At 43.8% G+C, this 17,227-nt stretch overlaps 1 protein-coding gene across 2 annotated transcripts in view; it reads right to left on the bottom strand.

Moving 5' to 3' along the window:
• The window catches only part of alpha-Man-Ia (alpha-Mannosidase class I a), a 923,832-nt gene that overhangs the window by 382,089 nt on the left and 524,516 nt on the right, over window positions 1-17,227 (bottom strand). Inside the window, exon 2 of one of the 2 annotated variants that reach the window (XM_025304269.1) lies at window positions 10,563-10,998. The exons of the other annotated variant lie outside the window; for it this stretch is intronic. Coding sequence (XP_025160054.1) covers window positions 10,563-10,928 — 366 coding nt within the window. The 5' untranslated portion in view covers window positions 10,929-10,998. The remainder of the gene's footprint in view (window positions 1-10,562; window positions 10,999-17,227) is intronic. 2 annotated transcript variants of the gene reach the window in all.

Here is a 17,227-nt window from a genome sequence, read left to right as displayed (position 1 = left end):
CCGAAGCGCCAAAGCGCGCGAAGGGAACAAAAGGGTCGGAAGCAGAGGAACGGTGAAGAGACGGGAGGGGGGAGACGAGCGGAGATCCCGGAAGATCTCTCAGAGAACCAGGACGTCGATTCGCGTCCTTTCACAGGAGGATTTATAATATAATTACCGCTTTGTTTATTATTGCTCGGCAAGCCCCACATTGTACGAGGGCTTCTCAATCTAGCGCGAATTAATCTTTGATAAATGGAACCAATGAAACCGCCGTCTCTTTCTCTCTCTCTCTCTTCTCCCGCGCCGTTTTGAGATCCACGGATGAAAGGTAGCTTCGTCTAACGGCAGCCGCGTCTTCGCTCGCTCTCCGTCTCTCTACCCCCTCGCGTCCCCTTGCCCTGCTTCGCGAGAATTCCGTACTTCTATCATTATCCTATCCTGCCTCCCTTAACTAGCATCTTTCATTAAAGGGAACCGCCACCATTGTGCCCAACTCGTATGACCCAGTAGACAATACGACTTTGTCGGACTCCCGCGGCTGCTGTTCGCGCCGCGCGTTCTCACCCCCGCCCTCTCTCTCTCTCTCTCTCTCTCTCTCTCTCTCTCTCTCTCTCTCTCTCTCTCTCTCTCTCTCTCTCTGTCTTTCTCTCACCGCTGTTCTGTCGCGGAATTTCAGGGCATCTCTCCGTGAGCGCTGATCCCCGATGAAGGGAATAAGCTTGCCGTAGTCACCATCACGACGAAGCAGCAGCGGCACGCGGAGCTCTTGCAGTTGGCGAAAGAACACTATCAACGACTACTACTCAATGAGCTCGCGATGAACAATAGGCATTCGACTTCAGCGTAATTGAAACTACAGCGATATGTGTTTCCTTAAGTTCTTTAGTTTCTAAAGTCACCGAGGAGCTCTCTTGTCGCGCAAAAGTGAACGGTTGGATGAGAAAATTCGGAGGGAGCGCGAAAGCGGTTCGCATCTGCAGATGGTCCGTAATATGCACAATTTTACACAAACTCTCTACTTTGTGTAAAATAACGTAAAATACACCGAGTGAATTGTGCAAAAGTTTCCATCGTTTTTAAGGCAATGCTTTTTACTGCTATTATTATAAATGATACAGGATCTTTAATCAAAATATTTTCCAGCATTATCTACTACTTTTTGCCATCTTTCAGGCAAAAGATGGATACCACGATAAAAGAAGTCTTTACTCTTAGAACGAATAAAGTTATCGATAAATTGTTGCACTTTCTCAACATTGCGAAATCGTGTACCAGAAAGACTGTGCTGCATAGAACGAAATAAGTGAAAATCCGATGGGCCAATATCTGGAGAATATGCCGGCTGTAGTAGGACTTGCCATTGCAATTTCATTAAAGTTTCCGGGGTCGTCAATGCAACATGGGGCCTAGCATTGTTGTGCACAAGCATCGTTTTGTTTTGCTTTGTCGCAAATATGGCCATTTCTCGATCAATTGTTCATTCAACTGCTTCAATTGTCGATTGTAGAATTCCGCGATGGTAGTCTGTGATGGTTTTAACAGCTCATAATACATTCCTTACATGTCCCACCAGATACACAGGAGGACCTTATGACCATGGATATTTCGTTTTGAATGTGAGGGTTCTCCGGGATTTACCCACGATCTTTTGCGATTGGGACTATCATAATAAATCCATTTTTCGTCTCTCACACAATTCGATACAAAAGAGATTTGTGTTTGTGTCTGTTGAGCAGCGAAAGGCAAATGATGACTCGGCTGGCAATAGCGATCTTTTAAATTTGGGATTGTCATAATACGCTGACAAGAGAGTCACGTCGTTTTCTTCTGTGTAAATGAAAAGCGATTTTTTCATGCAAAGTAAAAATTTTATTCTGTAATATATTGTCCGTTTAATTCAATGACCTATTGTCATTTGTTTAGTAGCTTCATGATTTCGGCATCATAGAACTTCTGGTCTTTATCGGCGAAAAATTGATCCAAGTACCATTTGATAGCCTCATCAGAATCGAATTCTTTTCCCTTCAAGGAATTTGGTAAGGAACGAAATAAATGATAATCTGATGGTGCAAGGTGTCGGGTGAATATAATGAGTGTGGCAACATATCCCATCCAAGCTGCAACAATTTCTGATGGATGACCAACGATATATGTGGTCTACCGTTGTCATGGTGAAAGACAATATCTTTACGATTCATCAGTTCTGGTGTTTGATTACTTCGTGTAATTTGTCCAATTGACGACAGTACAATTCCGAATCAATCGTTTGAAATCCATTTTCCGTCTCTGGTCAGAATTCGACACAAAAGAGACTTGTGTTTGTGTCTATCGAGCAGCGAAAGGCAAATGGTGACTCGGCTAACAATAGCGTTCTCGGATAATTCATGGGAAACCCATTTTCCTTCCTTCAGAATTTTCCCCATTTCTTGCAAGCGTCGAATTACAATGTTCTGATTAACATGTAACTTTTTCGCAAGTTTCCACACTCGATTGAATCGAATCTTCTTGCAATAATGCTTCCACGTCATTCGAACTCATCCCTTGCGGTCGCTCGACGCACCTTCCTTATCTTTCAAGTCAAAATCGCCATTTTCAAAGCGTCGCAAACACTCACGATATAACGACATTTAGTTACCGTTCCCTCACCATAAATTTCGCAAATGATTCCAATTGCTCCGGCAGCTGTTTTACGTTGATAAAATAAAAAGAGCATATAATGACGAATATGCGTCTTATCGACTTCCATCTTCATATAAATTAAAAATATTTATGTCAATGAATATGACTTATTATGCATTAGTTTCTATGCAGGTTGACCAATATTGACATAATCTAACAAAAATACAAAAAACAATTTTCATGTATAATTATAATTCTAATAAAGTCACTAGATAATCAAGAGGCACGGTAGTGCCTCGTGTCGGGTTCAAGTGCAACGAAGTTGCGCCTGAACGGCGCGAGGCACACCGTGCCTATATTACGCGAAACTGCAAGTTGAAACAAGGTGAGATATTCATATCCTAGCAGTGGCTAAACCGATCGACGTTTTTCAGTCCCAATCGATTCGGCCTTAAAAAATAGGAAGAAAAGCGTCCTATTGTGTTTTGTGTACGTTGTCTTCAAGTATATATATTTTAAGACAAAGTCCAAATTACGGAAAATTACGATTCAGTAAGAAAGTAAGAAAGAAACGCTAGACTGCTGAGAAGAGGGGATTTGTGCATCTCGTTTTTCCGACAACCAGAGGCGTTGGTACTTTCTACCATAGTCATTCTTTTCAAACAACAATCGCTATCTATACGTCAGGTCAGGTACTTCTGGGACTACCCTCGTATGTTAGGTTTCTCAGTTGGCGCTACTGTTCTAATATATCACTTCTTTTGTACAGTAGAATACTGTTGTAGAGTTTTATTATATATAAAGTACCGCAATCCATAACACCAATGCTTTAGCGAGTTGGCGTCAAAATGGCGTCGAAAAGTGTACATGGTACACATTTTCATAAACTAATTACTTGTAAAGTGCAGTGTCCTAATCGCATTCTGTTTTAAAAGCGTAAAAGTCAAAAGTCAAAGTCAAAATCATCGTACCATTTGACGGGTGCATTGTTATAGAAAATAAAACAAAAATCATAAACATTGCGCTAAATGTTTTGATACTCTTGTGACTACGCGTATGGATAATGCCCATAATATTATAAGTCTTTTTACAAAATTACGCGAATATAAAGAAAATATATTATGTTTTCTCACCATGGATACATATAACATAATATATAAGTGCGAGGTTTTATTTCAACAACAGGAAAGTAATTTACTATCCAATAAATTAAAACCTGCTGAATTTGTTGATAAATGTTTACAAGCGTTTCCGACAGCTTTTATTCCATCATATCATAATATGATATTATATACATACTGCTTAAGACGTTTGTAATTGCACGAATACACTTTTCCTTGAAAAAAACACTGTGATAATATTGCAAAAGCGGTCGCTTGCGTTGCAATGAAAAAATCTATTGCCAATGTTAAATGTTATGGCAAATAAAGCAAATTTATTAATGTTCAATTATTAGTATTTATTGTTTTCTCTTATATCTAATATATAATATAATCATTCAAAACGTTGGTTTGAAATAGCCGCGTCTTGGCGTCAAAATGGCGGACGTTTACGGTACTTTATATTATCTAGTGACTTTAAATTCTCAAATAATTTACAGTGCCACCTATACGTGAACGACGAAAACTTTTGCACACCCTTAATACAAATGATAAAAGAAAGTGGTTAGGAGATACGCCAAGACTTTTGCAAGCACACGCTTGTTTGATCTCTCTCGTGATGAAATCTTGTCGTTTCTTTTTTCCTGATATCTCACGATCGGCGACGGCGACGATAACGATTATTCCAGGCTCGAGAGGATGAAAATTTAATATCAGATATGCGCGATTAAACGAAGTCGAGAAACGCCTTGAACGTGCCGGCATGAAAAATACGCGAGCGTTTATCTCGGCGTTCGCCACCCCGGCATGATAATGGATGGTCACGCCTATCGCATTAGCTCGACTAAAAACAATTAGCCTGATGGCTACTCGCGTTTCCCCGTTCGGAATTATTCGCGAGAAGCGCGACGTAACGATTTCCCGCGTCTCGTCTGAAATCACCGGTCGCGACGCCGTCGGCGAGTTTGCTCGACGCTATCATCATCCTTGCGTCTTTCGTCGACGAAGAGAGCGCGAAAGCGCGAAACGATCACGCCGCGGATTGATTTAATAACGTCGCTTCAATCGCCCGTCCTTTTGTCCCAGCGATAAATGACGGGCGAGATGAGCGGCTCGTTTCGCGCACAATGTAGGCACGACGATGAAACGATAAGAGTCTCTCGCGATAATTGATCAAACTCGCAATATTCGATGGGTCTTTGTGACATTTGCGGCAAGCGAAAGCGAGAAGTTGCGCTTTACTTCTGAATATTGCTCTCGTGCAAGCTGGAAGTAAAACTCGACGAATATTTATCGCCTCTCGTGACGAGCGCTTGAAAAGTTGGAGCCTGCGGAACGATAAAAAGAAATGTCGCTCCATGAAATCCGCGGGCCTGCGCGCGCCGCGTAATTCAATATGAATAAATGTTGAGAAACGCGCGAGCGCTACGCAGACTTTTGGACTTTACGAGTCAAATTATGTATCGTTAACTTTACGATCGTTAGGCGCGCGATAGTCTTACAATTAGGGAAATCATCGCTCTCGCTCGTAAATTGCATGTAATCATTTCGTCCCTCGGCGAAAGAGACAGAGAGGGGAAGAGAGAGAGAGAGAGAGAGAGAGAGAAAAAGAGAGGGAGATTTTCTTCGAGCAATTAACTTCTCTTTCTCTCTTTTTGCCCTTTTCCTCACGCGTGCACGCTCGTTGCCCGGGAGAGCAGCGCGATTAAACGCGTATCGTAAGGTGGAGAGCGAGCGCTTAATTGAAATCCATTTTGAGAGCGGTACGGCCGCGTTTCGTAAGTTATGTCAGTCCACTAGTAAATTGCTTCGTTTGGAACGAGCGCCTCCGGACGATGTATAACCCATAGATAACTTGCAGTCGGGCATTATCAAACCGTGAGTCAGTTTACCGCGAAGAAACCCTTGTAATGCAACAGCCGCGCGGCGCAACAACGTGAATTATGGTTACGCGCGTTTATGCCGTTCCTTTTTCTTACCCGGCTATTTATGTATCATGTTTCGCCTTCGCGTGTGTCTTGAAAACGGCGGTAGTCGTTTCACCGGAGCAATAATCACATTACGATTCTTCTCCCGACAAGAGGAACATCTCTATTTATTGAAAGCGATTGCTCGAAGGAGGGAGGAAATTTTCCACGTTTCCGCGTTTTACGCTCTCTGTTTTCCCATCGTTCAAAGCGTATCATATTCGAACGTGAAAGCGCGTGAATAATTTATGTAACTCTCAGCTGAAACAATCAATTTTTAAATTCATGAGCAAGAAGATGCCCGTACAGAGAGATCCTTTGCAAGCTCGCGCAAAACCGCATTTTCAGGGAGTTGCAAGTCAAGGGATGATTCCTGTCTATAGGCCAAAGAAAGGCTATTTTCACGAATTTTTGTTTCGGAAATTAAGCGGACGATTGATTTCAAACTTGCTAGAAATAATAATATATATTTAACTTGTAAGAATGAATTTTGATAGTGTTATATGAATAATAATGTAGCAGATACACAAAAATAACATGACATGTTTAGGCGGGCGCCGTTTCACGGCTCCCATAAAATCTCGAGATACGGTGAACTGGGACAAAAATGTAAGTAAGATAATTAATCTACGAACTTGCCGTTATCGTCTAAATTAGGGAAATAAAAATTAGGGAACAACTTTTTCTATAATTTTAAGGCATTTAAAAATTATTTGAAAAATTTGAAAAATCGCCATAAAAATCGACAATTTTACATTAAAAATAAATATAAAAAATTAATATTTTTTAATTTCGTTAGTTCACGCGATAAAGAGACACGTTTCGAATATGTAACTACATGCTGAAGTCGATCGGTTCATTAGTTTATCTCAAATCGTGGGAGCCAATTAAAGCAAAGTCATTTTGAAAAAAACACGTTTAAAGTTTCATGTACTATTCAATCATACTTCTAGTATTCACGTAAGTTTCAGCCTAATTGGCAATTCCAGGTCCATATCATGAATTCTTCTCGACTTCATGAAACTTTTTTTTACATTCCTAGGTTTCGTAAGATTGTTTCTACAGCAATTGTATGACGAAACTTTGAAAGACCCAGTGAGCGCTCTGATTTTGACTTGTGCGCTGCTTCGAATAATGAGTTGTAACTTCTGTAATTTTCTGAATTTTTCGATACGGATTTTAGAATGAATTCTTAATAATATGTATTTTCAAAAAATGTAATAAAAAAATTTCTTTTGATCCTACAGACAAGATTCCCCCCTTAACGCTCGCTCAAGGCCGTATGAAAAATAAAATCGAGGACGTATCGATCACAAGTCACGTGTTCAAATATTTCTCTCTCTCTCTCTCTCTCTCTCTCTCTCTCTCTCCTCTCTAACGGAATTATCTCAACGGTTCCATCATTCGGTTCTAAATATGAGATAAAGATAGAAACATCCGCATTTTACGACGACACGATCGCGAGTCAATCAAGTTGTCCATCGCGATGCGACGGGACCTTTTCTTCGACGGCCTGTTACTTCGTCATATGTTACATGTCACACGTCATGTACGGAGCAAAGCTCGAACTCCAAATTGAGATGGTTACATTGCGGATCAACTTAGTCATACTAGAATACGTTTATAGAACATGGCGCATCCCGAGCAATCCAGTTTGACACTTTACAAGACAATTATCCGTCACTCGCAAGCGCGCGCTTTTCCACTCCCGTTTGTCGGCTGTCGGTTGCTCGAAAGTTAATCGATCGGACTCCATTTGCAGATCTCGGTAACGCACTACGCGATGCGACCGCGGAAACTGATTAATTTCACCGCCGAGAGAATTGGAAGTTTCTCCTGCATCATTGATGCAGCACTCTCCATTTTCCTACCTCGCTGCGAATTAATTTCCCCCTCTCGCAAACATTAATTTATATTTTCATGAATATACAATTTCGTGTATGTTTCATGTTGAAACGTATCCCGGCTGTGTGCGCATCGTTTGATGCATAATATTTACAAGATTAATAACTCAAGGGACGAAAAGAAATTATATTAATGATAATATAAGACAGACGCGCCTTTCGATAAGAACGTCCGAAACGTCGGAATTTAAAGCACGAGCGAATTTTCGTGCAATTTATCGGAATGCTCCCGTCAATCTTGATTCCAATTGTTTCTTCGCGAAAAAGAGAGAAAGAGAGAGAAAGAGAGAGAGAGAGAGAGAGGGGGAGAGAGAGAGAGAGAGAGAGAGAGAGAGAGAGAGAGAGAGAGAGAGAGAGAGAGAGAGAGAGAGAGAGGAGCGTCTCGTTCAAGGAAATTCTATTAATCCACAGCTCGTCGGCCTGATTTCCTCCTATTTTCGCTTTAGCCGTGCGTTAATGTGATTCAAACTGCGAATATAGATGCGGCGAGCGAAACAAAAGATCCATCGGTTTTCCCTTGGAATCCCCTTTAATTTCCGCTCCTTTCGCGGCGAGTCGCGCGACAACGTCACGGGGTTGGGCAGAATGACTGTTCGAAAAAAATCCGCGTAGCTGTGAATGCGCGTTTTAAGCGCAGGAAATTGTTTCACCCTGAACGTTTCACCCTGAACTACGTTTTTCGTCCTTTGCAGCGCGTACAGCACGCAAAACGCCAAATCGCCGTCCAGGCGCGTTTCCGAACACACGGAAGCCGTGTCGCATATTACGTGTTTACGGGGCGCGATTAAGGGGACTGGAGGGTCAGATTACTGAAAAATCGTGCTTGTTTCTGATAATATTTTGTGACGAACTGAATAAATGTGCAAGAATAAAAATTTTATATTTATATAACATATGAAGAGTGGAAAAATTTTGTTTATCAACAAATACTCATATAAATGTACTTCCATTTAAATTTTAAACGCGTTTTTCTCGAAATTTTATTGTTCAACTTTTGCAATGATTTCTCCGAAATTAAGCTTCGTATCGATTTGAAATTTTAAAGCAATAATATTTGTTCATCTCGCTCTCAGATGAACCATGGACAATTACATCAAAATATTTCATTTCAAGATATTAATTTTTTTATTGTAAAAGAACTGAAAATTTGGATTTTTTCCTAATAATAGCTGCCATTTTGTTAATTTTGTTCAATTCTTTTTGTAGTGGTTCACCGGATAATGATAAGCCTCCTCAAGATTTCTAGCTAAAATTCGCTCTGATCGGACCATCGAGAGCCGAGATATTACTGCAAAAACGACAACTTGAAAAAAAAGGAGAGTATATTTCAGCTATATATATCGTATATTTATATAAGTATTTCTTAATGAACAAAATTTTTCTACTCTTCATATGTTGTATAAATATGAGATGTGGCTATAAAATAACGAGACTGATGCTTCCACAGAAGAAGTACGCATGCGCCAAACGCGAACGACCGACAGCTGTGTAGCGTGAAGCCTTCTCTTTTGAATGCGGCGCCTCCCGTGTCTGTAAACAAATTAGCCTGGCCGTGGCCTTCGTTTGTATAAGAGCTGTTGTTTTGTTTTGCCGGAAAAATGATAAGTGTAATAATAGAGCAACGAATCGTCGTGAAATTTCACATGAAACTTGGAAAAAGCGCTACTGAAACTTATCTTTTATTAAAAGAAGTGTATGGCAATGAATGTTTATCACGTGCGCGAGTTTTTGAGTAGTTTAAGCGTTTCCAAGATGGCCGAGAAGACGTTGAAGATGATTCACGCCCGGGTCGCCCTTCCACGTCAAAAACGGATGAAAATATTGAAAAAGTCGGTAATCTGATTCGATCTGACCGTTGATTAACTATTCGTGTGATTACTGAAACTGTAGGAATTGACAAAGAATGCGTAAGGCAAATTTTACATAACAACGTTAATATACAAAAAGTATGCGAAAATGGTGCCTAAAATTCTCGCGATTGAACAAAAAGAAGCTCGCGAAAATGTTTGTACTGACACTTTGAATGCGATTGAAAATGACCCGAACTTCTTGGAAAGAGTGATAATATGTGACGAATTTTGGTTTTTCACTTATGATCCTGAAACTAAGCACCAATGTATGCATTGGAAGGGCCCAACTTCACCGAGAGTTAAAAAAGCTCGAATGAGCAAATCAAAATTCAAAGCGATGATGATTGTTTTTTCCGATATTCATGGGATTGTGTACCTTCACTGGGTTCCAGAAGGTCAAACTATTAATCAACATTAATACCTTGAGGTTCTTGCTCAACTCCGTGAAAGAATAAGAAAAAACCACTCGAATTGTGGAAGAACAAGTCATGGGTTCTCCATCAAGACAACGCGCCGGCTCATTCTGCATTGTCTGTCAAGACGTTTCTAGCCAAGTGCAACATCCCAGTGTTAGACCATCCCTCTTATTCGCCAGACCTTGCACCATGCGACTTTTATCTATTTCCCAAGGTCAAATCTGCATTAAAAGGGACAAGATTTCAGTCCGTTGAAGCTGTGAAAGAAAAAGCGGCACGCGTCATGAAGGAGCTCACAGAAGAAGACTTCCGGCACTGTTTCGAACAATGGAAAATTCGCATGGAGCGATAATGTAGGGGGTAGCGAATTGTAGGGATAAAGGAAGGGTCTATATTAAAGGTGATAATAACTAAAAATGTATAAATTCAAAGTAAAATGTTTCGCAGCAATAGTCTTGTTATTTTATAGCCACACCTCGTATACCTAAAATTTTCATTCTTGCACATTTATTCAGTTCGTCACAAAATATTACTAAAAACAAATACGATTTTTCAGCAATCTGACTCTCCAGTCCCCTTAATATTAGCATAAAAACTGAATACAATAAAATCCCACTTACCTCCAATGGGCAGCTCTAATCTAACGTTGTGCGCAGAACTCGAGTTACCTCTCCCAATCTCACGCTACGCCAAGCGCATGCAAAAGCGGGATCTGCGATCTTACCTCTTTGACTTTCTCACGCCGTTGATTAGTCACATCGTCCAACGGCGGATTGGGCGATCTAATGACGTAAACGCCAGGAACAGACGCGGAAGGTGGGCCGACCGCCGACGGCTGGGACTGCCGATGCTTGGCGTCCAGTCGCCGCTCCTTGTCCTTATCCTTGTCGTCGATTTCGGGCTCGTCCTGGCCGGGCACCGCGTTGTCCTGCACCCAGGCTGGATTGGTCTGCTCGTTGCGCTCCTCCGGCGCGACGCCGCGATCGACGACGTTCGCGAGGTCGCGTCGCGACACGAACGTCCCGGTGATGAGGAGGATCAAGATCACGGACAGCAGCCCGCTGATCGCTAACCTCTGCATAAGTCTCATCTCGTCCAGACACTTGCCGCAGCTCGACCTGCCGCCCGGGATCTCGGACGTTGCGCTCGTATTGACAGAGCTGCGAGGATAACGCAAAAAAAGATCCTCCGTCAGACCGGCCGAGAGATGCCGTGTCCTCTCTTGCTCTATTTAATCGAGACGGAGACGACGACACGAGACGAGGCGTGTGACTATGAGAAGTAAGCGAGAAGGAAATTTCACACGTTCGCCGTACGTGGATGTTAATTATTTCTCTGAATTTTTAACGAGACCCTGATTCATCTCGGTCCAGATAACTCAGCCGCTTGATTACTTTTCCAGCTACTTTCCGCACGATTAATACGCGCCCTTAAATATTTCGTGCACTTTCCCGGCTCGCCGAATTATCAGCTTCATCTATCTGAGGCGCGCGATTAATTTCCGACGCTGATCGACCGGATCCCTCGCGTGCGGGGTTTAAACCGGCGGCGCGATCGATCGGCAACGGCGGCCAGCAATCCGAAGGGGACGTCGCGCCGAAAATCGCGAGTACGAATCGGATTCGCGTCGCATCTCTCGTGCTCTACTTACTTGTGAACCACCTGTTGCACGTAATTCGAGCACGGCGGCGAGTATGCGATTTTTGTTCCTAGCTCCCGCAACCGGCGCGCGCGGCGGCGGCGGCGGGCTTTTTCAGATTGCTCCTCGGAGATAAGGGGTAGGGAGCCGATGAGAGGTTAATGCGACAGCCGAGCGTGCGCCTCGCGGTTATGAGCTACGCAGAAAAAGCGAGCGGTGTGTTACGCTAACGAGGCGAAATCATTCGGATCGATCTCGTCTCTGCCTCCGCCGTCGCCGCCGCCGCCACGTCGTCGTGGCCGGGCGAAATCGCCCGAAACTATCGCCGGCTTCGAAGGTTCGTCGACTCGTCGGTTGGGGCTGATCCACCTGACCGAAGGTAATTCTTCGAGGGGAACGATTACATCAAAGCGCGTCGTAAAAAAATATTAAAGGCGATACGTATGCCGAGTGTGCGTTGCCGCCGAGGGGCGGCGAACGACGAGCGGTAGTATGTATCGTGCCGATCGGGAGGGAGGCGAACGAAGGCGCGAGGAGGTGAGAATCAAAGAAGGCGAGATAGTTGGGAGATTCCGGAGTCTCTGCCGAAATGTGATCACTGCATTTTTTATCGAGCCTGGGGCATCGCGAGCGGTGCGTTCCCTCGGTGCTGCCGCCGAGGCGCGCCTGCCTGCGAGAGAGAGAGAGAGAGAGAGAGAGAGAGCCTGGCGTGCATTTTATCCGCCCGGTCGCTGCGGGCGTTACACCTGCAGATCTCCATTTTCTTTCCTTTTTGCCGTGCAACGTGCACTTGACCGTGGCCTAAAAAATTCCCCGATGCCCATTCGTACTCGTTATCTATTTCGACGCACGCGGATGCCGATGTCGATGGCGGAGCACCGCGAGCTGCTTCACAGCTCCTCCAGCTTTTCTAGCGACTCCGCGGAGAACTCGCAGCGGTCATGTCGACGATCATACAGCCGAGAACTGTTCGCGATTATTTTTGCTCGCAAGCGCGGTGCTTCTGCATTGAATGCGGAATTGAATGCTCGCGGAGAGGAAGATCTTATCACACAAGTGGCGGCTCGACCGTCGCGTAATTCGTCCTCGACGGGACGAATTAAAAATGCGCTGATTAAATGCACTGCGTCACGAGATGTCACAGACGTTTGCCTAATGAAATTGTAATCGCGCCTGAAAATAGCTGCGCACGCGACGGAAGTTCCTTGTTACTCCCGCGACCTGAACTATTTCTGCCGGCAGAACGGCGGAATGAACGTCTGCCTCACAACCCGCGCGAGAACACGCGCACTAACGATATTAATGCAGTTGCCCCGCGACATACTAATGAGGCTAGTCGGTCGTTTGTCGAAACTAATGCGGACGACGCTCGAGGTCTTCCCCTGTTCACCTAGTTCGACGAGCGCGCGCGAATTTTACAAAATATTGCGCGTTAAATTATTCACAAGGCCGCGAGTTTGTAGTTCGGCAAACTGTCGATACAGCAAAATATCGAGGTCGAAAGTTTGAGATATCAAAGTTCAGGTTGGAAGGGGGAGAGAAAGAAGCGCGCGCGCGCACACACACACACACACACAGAGAGAGAGAGAGAGAGAGAGAGAGAGAAAATAACGTTCCAACGTTGACTCAACTCGATCGAAAGGGATGGCTGAGATGGTAAAAGAGGGCAGGAAAGAGAGAGAAAGAGAGAGAGAATGAGAAAAAGGAGAAGCTGAAGAGAGGAGGATGCAAAGAGCGAGAAAAAGAAAAAAAGATAGGAAACGTAACGAGAGAAAGGAAGAAAGAAAGAAAGAAAGGGACATGGCGCGTGATGGCGAAGAGAGAGAGAGAGAGAGAGAGAGAGAGAGAATGAGAGAGGGGGGAAGGAAAAGAGATGGGGTGCGCAGGGGGAAGATAAATCGTCGAAGCTGCACTCGGTGGCCAATAAATTGCGCGGCGCAGCCCCGAGGTTACCAAGATTGCTACGTGTCACATTCTTGCGGAAAATTGGACCGATGGAAGTATCTTAAAGCCAGGCAAATACGCGTCGCGAATGGACACGTACGCGAACGCGTCGGACCACCCAGCCATTTGCGAGAGCCGTAGCGAAAATAATGGTCGTTCGCGATCATTCCTTTGGTCTTCGGCAAATACAATGGGTGTCCTCGCTCGCCCGCTCGCTCGCTACTTCGTCTTATTGTATGTTTAAGAGGACATAAGGTAGCTACTTTGCCATTTGTCATCGATATTGCATGTCAGAACGGCATAAAGTCACATAAAGGAACGTTCGCCGGATCGTACGACTGCTTTTTACGGGATCGTATGTGTTACGCTGCAACTACGTACGTCTTCTGCGTTCCTTCTCAGCAGGTTTCGGAACGCGGATGTTCATGTATTCGCAGAGTGCCGACTGATTCTCAACGTGTGAGAACCACGCTTGCCTGTCCGTCGTAAAGTAACAGTGCGTCAGTGATGTAACGGAGATCTATCAATCAATCGCAAAGAGAAAGGGCGGAGGAGAGAGAGAGAGAGAGAGAGAGAGAGAGAGAGAGAGAGAGAGAGAGAGAGAGAGAGAGAGAGAGAGACAGAGAGAGACAGAGAGCGTGCGAAATATCGATACGCATTAAACGCAGCTGCAAGTTGCAGTCGCCGAGCATTCTCGTTAAACTTTCATCTCGACTGCTCGGTCGCGCGTGACTTTTCGTTTACGCGTTCCGCGCGTGAAACGTAACCCGCCCTTCGAGACAGGAGCTTCTCCCTTGGGCTGCAGGCCCGCCCTTTTGATCTTATTATTCGCGAAGGATAAGCGGCCTCCGATCGTAAAGGTCGTATCTGCTGGCACATCGAGTTCAATGCGGTACAGGGAGATCCGCCACGGCCAAGTGAAGCAAAATCGGCCGCCGTTACGGAGGAAGAGGAAGACGAAGAAGAAGAAGAAGAAGAAGAAGAAGAAGAAGAAGAAGAAGAAGAAGAAGACGACGGCGAAGAAGAAGACGATGAAAATAAGAGAGAAAGGAAAGGGGTGAGAGGCACAGGGAAGAGGCAAGATAGGAAGAAAGAGAAAGAACGAGACATCAAGAGGTGAGCGGGTGGTTCGAGCAATCTTCCACTTCGTCCGAGGTTTTACGAAGGGGGCAACAAATAGGGGAGGCGGAGGGAAAGAACGAGAGAGCCAAGGAGGCGGCAGGAGCACTCCAGAAGTTTACGAGAGGACCGGTGCATGAACACGTCAAGGTGGAGCCCGGGGCGCACCGGTGGTTACCGTCCCGAACGTCCAGCGCGTGTGTGAATGCGCGTGCGCGTGTACGTGTGTTATATACGTATAAACTGGGAGGCGGCGAGGACCTTGGAACCTGCCCAAGTCGAGTGTCGGGACACACTGTACCTCACTCTGAATACCCGGCATTAAAGCCAACTATAACGCTCTTTGGATCTCGATTATCGGCGATCCCACCTCCGACGGCAAGATATACGACTTCGCTACGGAATGCCGTTCGAGAGCGCGTCCGACATTTGAACGCGCGCTCTCGCCGCGTCTATTAATACGTCGCGTCGGATCTAATGCCGCGCGCTACGCATCACTCGCCTCGCATTGATTCGCTGGATCTCCCTTCGGACGACCACCTTCTACCCTATTAATTCTTTCGATTCCGTTAGATTCTGCGTGTTACACACGTGTGTTCCACAGTAGGTTTGGCGATTTACACTTTGCCCCAGCGACGTCCGACTTATTTCCTTCTACGCGCAACATGTACACTTTAGGAGATTACATTAATTCGTGCCGTTGGGAACAGATGGATCGGGATGTTACTTTAGTTCATGCCGTAGCGTTACATTTTAGAGGTTATAAATCTCGTCGTTTGTAAACAACATTCTAGGTCAAGGTCGTTTCTATGTACAGGAAACGGTGATAAGGAGTGAAGCGAATATGGAACGCGATGAAGTGCTTCTTCATTACTTTGACTGGAAAAAACATTCCAGAATCGAAGAGCTGAAGCTCATCGATTGCTTCTGGACACTTATGCGAAGTGCTCTTTCGGGAAGAACGTGTAAAAAATGGATGCAACATTTCGAAGAAGGTGATATTGAAGTTTAAGGCAAGAAACGCTCAGGGCAGCCGAAAAAAATTTGACGACGAGGAACTGCAGGAGTTATTAGATGAAAATCTGGACAATCATCTGGAAAATCACAGACGCTCAGTAGTCTTCGGTGTAGACGAATCAACCCGTTTCGAGGCGGCTAAGTGCCCTGGGGAAAATCCATAAGGAAGGAAAATGAATGCCTCATCAATTATCAGAGAGCTTAAAGTTAAATCACTTGAATATTTGCACTTCCTTGCTCGCTAAACATAAAAAGAAGAGCTTTTTGTGGCGTATCGCGACTGAGAACGAAAAGTGGACGAAAATCTGAAACGAAGGAAGTGGACTTTGGCCAATCTTCAACAGCGACACCAAAGCGGAAGAAGATAATTCTATGCATTTTGTGGGATATGGAAGGCGTAATCTATTATGAATTTCTGAATCCCAGGGAAGCGGTTAATGCCACACTTTATTAGCGCCAACTGGAGCGATTGAACGATGAATTGATGCAAAAAAAGCCATCAGTAGCCAGTAATAAGCGGAAAGTGATTCTCCAACAACGCTAAATCGTACGTGGCAAGAACGATTAAAGAAACACTAATGGGTCTGGAATGGGAAATTTCCCCGCATCCAGCGGGACTCCCTCGATCTTGCTCCTTCCGATTTTCACCTGTTCCGATTCATGCAATACGCCTTGAAAGACACGCACTTCGTCAACATCGAAGAACCCCGAAAATTGGTCAATGATTGGATTGCCTCAAAAGACAAGCCCTTCTCTCGACGAAGGATCCAGCTTTTACCAAAAAGATGGCAAGAAATAGTCGACAGCAATGGCAATTACTTTGATTGACTGTAATATATTATGAAAATAATAAATATTCCAAGCAAAAAAAAAGAACGGCACGAATTAAGGGGGAATTCTAACTGTAGGCCAAAAAATAGGCTATTTTCACGAATTTTTGTTTCGGAAACTAAGCGGACGATATAATTTCAAACTTGCTAGAAATAATAATATATATTTAACTTATAAGAATGAATTTTTATAGTGTTATATGAATAATAATGTAGCAGATACACAAAAATAACATGACATGTTTAGGCGGGCGTCGTTTCACGGCTCCCATAAAATCTCGAGATATGGTGGACTGAGACAAAATCGCAAGTAAGATAATTAATCTACGAACTTGCCGCTATCGTCTGAACTAGGGATATAAAAAACTACTTTTTCTATAATTTTAAGGCATTTAAAAATTATATTATATTTGAAAAATCACCATAAAAATCGACAGTTTTACGTTAAAAATAAATATAAGAAATTCATATTTTTTAATTTCGTTAGTTCACGCGATAGAGAGACATGTTTCGAATATGTAACTGCATGCTGCAGTCCATCGATTCATTAATTTCTGAAATCGTGGGAGCCAGTTAAAGCAAAGTCATTTCGAAAAAAGAAGAAAAAAAACACGTTTAAAGTTTCATGTACTATTCAATCATATTTTTAGTATTCACGTAAGTTTCAGCCTAATCGGCAATTCCATGTCCATATAATGAATTTTTCTCGACTTCATGAAACTCTTTTTTTACATTTCTAGGTTTTTACATTCGTAGGATTGTTTCTACAGCAACTGTATATGACGAAACTTCGAAAGACCTTTGGAAAACTTTGAAAGTTGACTTGTGCGCCGCTTCGAG

This window comes from Harpegnathos saltator, unplaced genomic scaffold (genome assembly GCF_003227715.2).
Source record: "Harpegnathos saltator strain DR-91 unplaced genomic scaffold, Hsal_v8.6 scaffold60, whole genome shotgun sequence".
Lineage (NCBI taxonomy): Eukaryota > Metazoa > Arthropoda > Insecta > Hymenoptera > Formicidae > Harpegnathos > Harpegnathos saltator.
The sequence above is the reverse complement of the archived record's forward strand: the minus strand, read 5'-3'. Positions and strand labels throughout refer to the sequence as shown.